At 27.9% G+C, this 9,002-nt stretch overlaps 1 protein-coding gene across 1 annotated transcript; it reads right to left on the bottom strand.

The window, feature by feature from the left end:
* Positions 1-6: 6 nt before the first annotated feature.
* LOC139097047 (putative fatty acyl-CoA reductase CG5065) lies at positions 7-5,909 on the bottom strand (the record flags this gene model as incomplete). The annotated part of the gene is made up of 6 exons (XM_070648807.1): positions 5,652-5,909; positions 4,908-5,293; positions 727-861; positions 430-547; positions 217-362; positions 7-159 (listed from the first exon to the last, which is right to left on the bottom strand). Coding segments are annotated over exons 1-6 (1,101 nt in total), but the record flags the coding sequence as incomplete, so codon positions are not given.
* Between the last annotated feature and the right edge of the window lie 3,093 nt (positions 5,910-9,002).

Raw genomic sequence — 9,002 nt, 5'->3', positions numbered from 1 at the left:
TTTACCATATGGATTCTTATGTGTTGACTCAAACATCCTATCAGTAAATGTACCCCATGATACTGGATTTTTTGTGCTTGTCGTGGCATTATAAATCATTATTTCTGATGATTTTGACTGTGCTGTTTTCCATGCTGCAGCAATTATTACATTTATTACCTAAATATTCTCAAACATTAGTTAACTTCCATAAGGATTTCATTTCAATTGTCTTACTGTATCAGCAGGAACCAAGTCAATAAACATGTCCGAATCGCCAATTATTGTGTGAAAAATTCCTTTACCATTTGCAGCGATGACAGCTGTTGGTCCAAATAAACTATCGATCCATCCAGGCATTGGCTCAGAAACAGTTGCTGTGACTATTTATTTAATAGAATTTTTGTGTGACTGAATGTATAAATGTTAAATAATAATAGTTAGAATTACCAATCGATGGACGAACAACGGCTATTGGAAGCTTTGTTTCTCTTCTAATAATATCTTCGGCTATTGCTTTTGTAAATGTGTAAGTATTTGGACGTTTTTTGACCAAAAATTCGGTGCACTGTAAAGATTAAAAGATATAAAACCTGTTGAGGATTACTGCGGGTATTTTAACAAATTTATTAATCTTTAAGCTTAAGGATCAGCCAATGACAAACATAATATCTCTAAACACTGATCAGAAATGCATCATCAAGAAGTATCCACTCTACCTCGGTATCTTGGCTAATATTGACTTACCTGATCCAAAAATTCATCGGGAAAGTTTTCTGTCAAATCAATCACTGCCTGTGAGTTGAATGAAATATCATAAAATATTTCGTCTACTTCGTGACGATCACAGTTGCTGTATGCAGTTGATACATATATGAATGCCTGTAAAATATAAAAATTTAAATATTATCTGTATTATAAACAGCAAATTGCTTTGCTGATTCAAGAACAGAAGCCATGTAAAGCCATTTTGAGAAGCCATGTGAAGCCGAAAATTGAGGGGTATCATCGGGAATTTGGGTGTTATGTGATGCCACATGAAGCTATGTGAAGCTGAAAATTCTGAAGATGGGCACCACGGGCGCTCTCGATACTCTAGTATTTACTGTATTGAAAATTATACCGAATAAGGATCCTAATCGAGAGGTTCTAATGCAGTATTGTTCAAACTTTTGTGCCTTGATACACCTTTAAGATAAATTACGACTAAAACCGCTCACGATATGCGACTCATAAAATTTCCTTAGTTTGGACAACACTGCTCTGAATGAATATATCCTAAGAACATTTGACAGAATATATTCTAATCGCGACAATGAGCTAATATTCGCTTCAACTAATAAGTAAAGTAAATAAGAGATTAGAAACCGAGAATTAGTTGAAAAATACTAAAAATGTAGCTTTGGACAAGCATTAGATTATCGGTTTAGGTTGCTTCAGTTGAATTTTAGCTAAAATAAAATCAATGAATGTTTTAAAATTACATATTTTTAGGATTCTAAATTAGGAAGTTTCACGGAATTGAGTACCAGCACTCTTTTGTGAAAAAGCTACAAATTTCCAGTCCAAATTAATTTTCTTGTCTCTGATTTAAAAGTTGTCATTGCAGAGGCATATAATGGAACTAATCCCGAATAGCAGACGAACCGAAGTTTTCACGCCAAAATAAGTCAAAATACGCAGTTATTATAACGAGACAACGCACTATGGGCCAGAAATGAATTTTTTTTCTAAAAATTGTTTTCTTGGCTTTTTTGATAGTCCCTATTCTGCTCTATATAACGTTAGTCAAAAAACTTTTCAAGTCGTTACTTTGTGGGAGATATGGCATTTTGAAGTTAGTAAGTCGACCATTTTCATGTATCATTAAAATTGATCTCACCGATTACTGTATTGATTAATCTTCTTAAAACTTTTTTTGTTTATTAGCTTAATATAGGTCCTTAATTTTAAGATATAAAAAAATTTCCCAGGCATCGGAAAATTATGTGAAAAACATAATAATAAATAAATTCAGAAAGTTTTAAAGTCATCTGAATAGTTTTAGCTATGGAAAAGTGAATTTGAAAATTTTGATCTCCTTGCTCGAACTACTTAAAGTCATTTTTTAGAACATTTTTATATGAAAACCTATGAGTTTCTCATCGGAAAATGAAAGATCATTCTCGAAAATATAAAGTTAGTCAATAATCTCATATTAAAAATTGATACTTGATAAGATTTCGTAAGATTTGTTCAAAAAATACCCAAAAATTAGGGTATTTTTAAGTTTTTTCAAAATTTCAGGCCAAAAATCAAATATTTATGAGAAGTTGCTGAACAAAAGTTGTTATACACATAAAAATACATCTTTTAAAAAAAATTTGAACAAGTTTCATTGAGTTCGAGAAAAAAAGTTATTTTTTTCTCAAAAATTTTAGTAAAAATCGAAATTTTGAAATTTTGCCCATAAAACTGGACCAAACCATGACATATTTATACTCAAAATATGCATATTGAATAGATCTATCAATCTAGACTATAATTAGTAAATTTTAATAAGATCTATAATTTTTATGAATTTTTTTCTATATGAGGAGTGCGTGACATGTGACTTTCAGAGCCAAAAAAGTGCCTTTTGCCAAGAGAACGCATTCTTATTTTATTGCATTGTTTTATAGTAGTAACAAAGAGCTTTCAAAATCCGAAAAAAAATTCCACTACCATCTATACTCCTGAAGCGCTAGAGCAATTTTTGTCAAAAAATTGAAGTTTTTTTAGGAAAAATCTATTTTTTCACTATCAGAACTTGGACAAAATTATACAATATGTTCACAAAAGTTGTAGATTATTATATTATCTTTAATATAAAGAACAATTAAGAATAAAAAATTGCATCAGTAATGAGCTAGACAAACGGAAGTATTGTGACCACGTGGTTTTCAAGAAAAATTAAGTTTTTCACATAATTTTCCGATGCCTGGGAAATTTTTTTATATCTTAAAATTAAGGACCTATATTAAGCTAATAAACAAAAAAAGTTTTAAGAAGATTAATCAATACAGTAATCGGTGAGATCAATTTTAATGATACATGAAAATGGTCGACTTACTAACTTCAAAATGCCATATCTCCCACAAAGTAACGACTTGAAAAGTTTTTTGACTAACGTTATATAGAGCAGAATAGGGACTATCAAAAAAGCCAAGAAAATAATTTTTAGAAAAAAAATTCATTTCTGGCCCATAGTGCAACGGTACCCTAGCGAACAGGCTATATTGATTAGGATAACATTTGGAAAAATATTTCAAAGTAAAGCATTTCCAAAAAGAATCGAATCATTCCTCAAAAGATAATTCAATCAAAATATAACAAAATGAGAAGAGAAAAAAATTACGAAAGAATTAAATAAAATCTAAAGTGTCAATACTATTTCCCATAACTCATTGAGCAAATAGTCAAGGTAAATATAAACACATTTAATGCTATTAAGTCATACTTTTTTTTAGCAAAATCTAATTACTCACAAAATAATGAGCGTAAATGAAATCTTTTGGCTCATCACAATTCAAGAGTACTTAACCTTAAAAAGTAATGTTTTGCATTTTAATTGCATGGATTATGCGTTTGATGAAATATGGAGATGCTTTAGTGAGAGATGATTTGTAAATAGGATGTAAATGATAATTTTGACTTGTCATTTTTGAATGAATGAAATCTTATTCACCCAAACAGCATATAACGGCACATACCGGATCTTGACTCTGACTTTGCACCGTTTTGGGCATCATTTTAGAATCATGCCTGAATTATTTCGTATTTTGGATCGATTAGCCAAATCAAATTATCTAAAGTGATTATATTAGACAAATCTAGACTGACATTAGATCCATTACTTATTTTACAAATTTTTAATCATCAGATAACATACTAAAGTTCTTAACTGTCATAGTCACTTCATGCATCAATAAAATTCTTCAAAAATTTGCAAAAATTCTCAAAAAATTGCTGGTCACTATTAATAACAATGATAAGTCACATTTGTACTTCGGTGTAATATATTTGAAATAAATTACAAACTTAATCTTCCATGTCTGTTATGCTTCTATTCACTGTATATCAAACGGGGTTTGATAGAATGTAGGGAGTCCGGACTTCAAACAGAGTCGAGAAAACTCTTAATCCAGCCAACTCTAAATTTATCAATCTAAAATTAAATTTTGGTGAAATAAACATACATTTCTATCTATCAAATTAAAAGATGACAAATCTCATTTTTTAGCAACAAAATGAACCAATGGTAGCCATTTCCTAACAGACAAGGTTACCGGTTTTAGGTACCATAATGATCTTTTTGTTGTATGAATGCCTTTGTCTCTCTATTTTATGACATTTTGACGATTCATCTTAAGCATATCAATCTAACATTGATCTAGCAGAATATATTGAGCATAAAACTCATGAATTCTACGAAATTCTCACAAAATCCTAGCTAACTGTCTCTTAAATCCCCGTACATAGAAACGTAACACAAAACTAAAGGTTACTCACTCTTGCTTAACAATGATCACACATGGCAGTAAATTGACATTCTTAATAATTCCAAAAGAGAACAAACATTTGCCAAAAATAAATAACTAATTTTTGTTTAATTTTTACAAATTGATAAACATTTACATTCTGAATTTTATGAATGAGATGGTTCTTGTGTGGTAAATTCCAAGAAAATTCATACAATAAGAGCAAGTTGTAAGATCAAGGTCTCGGTCATGAATAAGACGAAAGTAAATTGAACTTGAATATGAAAATGAAGATCACTTTTTGAATAATGTATGGAATTTTATTAAATATATTAATATATTATAAGAATAAATTCAAAAAATGACAAAGGAATGGCTGAATTATATCAAAAATCAAGGAACAAATGACATTCAAAGCTTTCAACTCACCTTCAGATCATCCAATTTCCGTCCCAAATCCATCAACTTTTGAGTTCCTTTAACATTAATTTCAATTGCTTCTCTAATTTTCTCATTAAATCTCACAGTTGCAGCACAATGGAAAATTATCGAAACATTTTGAATTAAAATTTGTTGATCACTGTCGGAGATTCCCAACTCATGTGACTTCATGTCACCACCAATCATTATCACTTTTGAAAAATATTCTGGATTTTTATCACGAATTAAGTCAAATAGTGGAACTTTGAAAATTTCAGCAAGTCGCTCGTGCATTTTTTGGTCCTTTTTGGGACGCATGAGGAGATAAATGTTTTTTATGTTTGGACATGATCGGAGGAGTTTTTCGACAAGGATTTTGCCGAGAAATCCAGTTGCTGGGATTTTGGAAATAAAAAAAATTGTTAAACATTTTAATTAAGAAAATAACTTTAACTTTAACTAATTAAATTTTTCAAATTTATCTGATTTTTTTAATTTTTAAATTGTTTTATTTTATTTTTAAAATTATTTTTTTTTAATTTTTTTTTTCAATTTTAAAAATTTTTAATTTTTTTAATTTTCAAATTTTTATTTTCCTTCAATTTTTCAATTTTTTTAAATATTTTTAAACTTTTTTTAATATTTCAAATTTTTTAATTTTTAATTTTTTCAATTTTTAAACTCTATAAAATTTTAAAATTTTTTAAAAATTTTTCTATTTTTTGAAATAAATTGTTTCACTTTATTTGTTACCTCCAGTGATAAAAACACTTTTGCCACTATAAAATTCAGGAATTGGAACATAATTTTCCTCAATTATGGTCGCGAAATTTTTATTATGAACATTTTTTTGGTTGTTGTTATTTAACATTAAATCTTCACTTAAATTTTGATTCTTTCCTGATAAAACTTCCATTTTAATTTTTAACTTTAAGTTTCTTTTTAAAAAAATTATTTAATTAAATTTGTATTGAAATTTGAAAAGCTTTTTAAATCAGAACTTTTACTGCCATGCAGTGTTAAACTGTGGACTGAAAATGTTAAACTGATCGAAATTCTCACTTTTTCATGCACTTATAAAAGAGTGTGTTGAAAATGAGCGAAAAGAGCAAGAAACTTGATAAATGTTGAAGACTTCCGTGCGCTCTGTGAGATCGTGAAATTGAATAATATTAAAATTATTAAGCATTTAAAATTGAGAATATGAATTTTTAATTAATTTAATGATTAATTAAGATTAGAAAATAAAGTGAAAAATTTTAATAAATGATAAAATTTTATCTGATTTTCAAATTTAAAAAAAAAAATATTTTAATAATTTTATTAAACTGATTTAAAGATAAAAGTTATTTTTAATATTCAAGAAAATTAAATTCAAAAATTGATAAATTTTAAAAAAATTTAAAAATATCAAAAACAAATTTAAAAAAGTTAAAAACAAATTTAAAAAAGTTAAAAAAAATAAAAATTTCAAAACTTTTTTCAAAATTAACGAAAACTTCAAAAAACATTCAAACATCAAAAAATCTTCAACATAACATCTTTAAAAACCAGTAATTTTGAGCACATCAAACAAAAAAGAATCAACAACCAAAAGCTCACCAGGAAGGAAAAGTTACTGTTGTTGTTACAGGTGTAGAAACATGTGCGAACGAACAACAATAACTTCGTTTTGTTTCGGAACCGAGACATTATTATTTACAGATAAAAAAAAAAAACTGTGCAAAAATAATCTCGAATATTTCTTTTCCTTCTTTTTATCGCTATTTGGTCAACTATTCATCATCAGCTGTGATGTCAAGGACAATATGCCGAATTGAGTTCAGGCTGTTAAATGAAGAAATTTTATGTTATTTTTTAATTGCAGATTTTTTAATTTCTTTTTTATTTGAACAATAATGCGAAATTTTGTTTTAAATTTCACAAATTAATTTTTAATATTTTTTAAATAAAGTTTAATGTTTTTAAAATAAAATTCAATTTTTTTTAAAATAAAATTCAACTTTTTTTAAACATAAAATTAAATTTAAAAAAATTTAATGTTTTTAAAACAAAATTCAATTTTTTTTAAAATAAATTTCAATTTTTTTAAAAATAAAATTTATTTTTTTTAAAATTAAATTCAATTTTTAAAATGAAATTTAAGTTTTTACTTTTTTGTACAAATATTATTTATGTTTTTTCAAACCATTTTTTCATATTAAACCAATTTACATTTTCTAGAAACCAATTCTTAATCATTTTATTGATGTTTTGTTCCTTGAATGTCTGAATGAATCGACAGGAAAATGATAAATTTATTTAAATTTTAAGCCTCGTTTCCAGAAGAATTAAGTTAGTATAATTATTATACCAGTTCAAACCAATGTTTACATATCATTAGATTTGTTAATCAGGTGTCTTTTGGATGAGTATACGTGACAGCTGTGCTGTACCAAATACTGTTCTGTTCTGAAAATTAATCCAGTTTTTGTTAACTTGTTTATTACATCTGTCTAGAGCAGGAGTGAAGTAAATTTAAGGGAATAAGACAATATTGATAACTTACAGCCCTTAAAATGTATGTAAACTTCTTATGTATGTATGTATTCTACAGATTCAATAATCCACTCATTTGTAAGTCACGATTATTAGTAATTGTCATTTGAGATGGACTAGACGTGAGTATAGGAACTACCTTTATGTTCTATTTATATTTCTGAATTTTTTGTTCAAATCAGAGCTTGAAGTCTCCTTGAATTGGTATTTAAAAGTCGACTAAGGGAAGCAGTTAACAGAATTGCAAATTTTGCTGATAACTGACATTGTGATGCATAATCTAAGGAAGCCAATGCATCACATTTGATTTATGCAACCAATTAACAAAGTGACTAATGTTAATGTCAAGATTTTGCTCTAAACAGCGACGCAAAAAAATATGGAAATTAAACCTTGCTATCTCCAGACTTTTTGGCTAAAAGAATTTGAAGACAGCATAACTCAAGGATATGAAACTATCGCAAAAATCGTAAACCTGATTATAATTACATCCATATATTTAATCAACAGCTGCTATTGATTCACAACAAAATTATTTAGTCGAAGACACCTGTTGGATAACTCATGTGATATCAACTTGACATGACAAAAATAAAGCATTAAAATTAAGTTCTAAAATTATACCCAATGACTGTTCATTCTTTGAAATGATTTTAGTATCGTCTGGTTGAATTTTTAATTGCACACGAGCAGCACCAACAACAACATCAATTGATTCAGTAACAAGTTTAGATTACCTTAAAATTGCAGCAAATCCTTGAAATTGTATGACTTATGGCTGCATTGTGAGTTATAGATCCGTTATTAAATCCAAAAAATTTCTCATACATTTAGCAATTCAACTATCAGTAAGTATCAATGTTAATGCACACTAATTTGTATTTTTTAAAAAGTTAATCCTAGTTTAGGAGTAAAATTGTAAAATTATAATGACAAATAAAAATATCTTAGATTTAAACTTCATATTAAGCCTCTACTTACTAAAAAAAAATGGATAAAAATTATGCGCAGCTCGAAACCGGCTCAAATTTTGAATGAAGTAGAATCAACTTGTTTCAATTTTTCCATACAAAATCCGAGCTGGATCTGAGCTCTGAAATTGGTAATTTCTAAATAAAAATCCTACATAATTCACTTATTAACGCCAAAGTTGTTTTGCTACATCTGAAGTTGAATAAACCCTAAACTAAACATTGGAATTAAATAGAAAAGGAAGCAAAATATCAATAAAAAAATAATCTAATATTGCATAGATAAGATTTAAATTGGAAATAAGTGTCCGGATGCAACATTTTGTGCAAGAGCAGCCTTGTTAAGTATCATTTAGTATTTATAGACAAAAAAGTTTAAAAATATTCCTTTCCGCACTAAAAGTTTTGAGCTGTTTTTAAGATTTTTTTTTAATATGCACATTCACCATGATAAATGGTTTTGTTTTAAAGCAGAGTTGCGACTACAGATACCTGTCACAGTGAGAGGTGACAGGTCCTGTCATAAGATGACCTGTCACAGGTCGTTAGCTGTCGAAGGGTAGTGAAATTTGGCCTGCACCAGGCCTGACCTGTC

The sequence above is a fragment of the Chironomus tepperi genome, unplaced genomic scaffold, assembly GCF_022539635.2.
Source record: "Chironomus tepperi strain 1889 unplaced genomic scaffold, CSIRO-AGI_Ctep_v1 contig_412, whole genome shotgun sequence".
In the NCBI taxonomy this organism is placed as follows: Eukaryota; Metazoa; Arthropoda; class Insecta; order Diptera; family Chironomidae; genus Chironomus; species Chironomus tepperi.
This window is presented reverse-complemented; position numbering and strand designations above follow the sequence as displayed.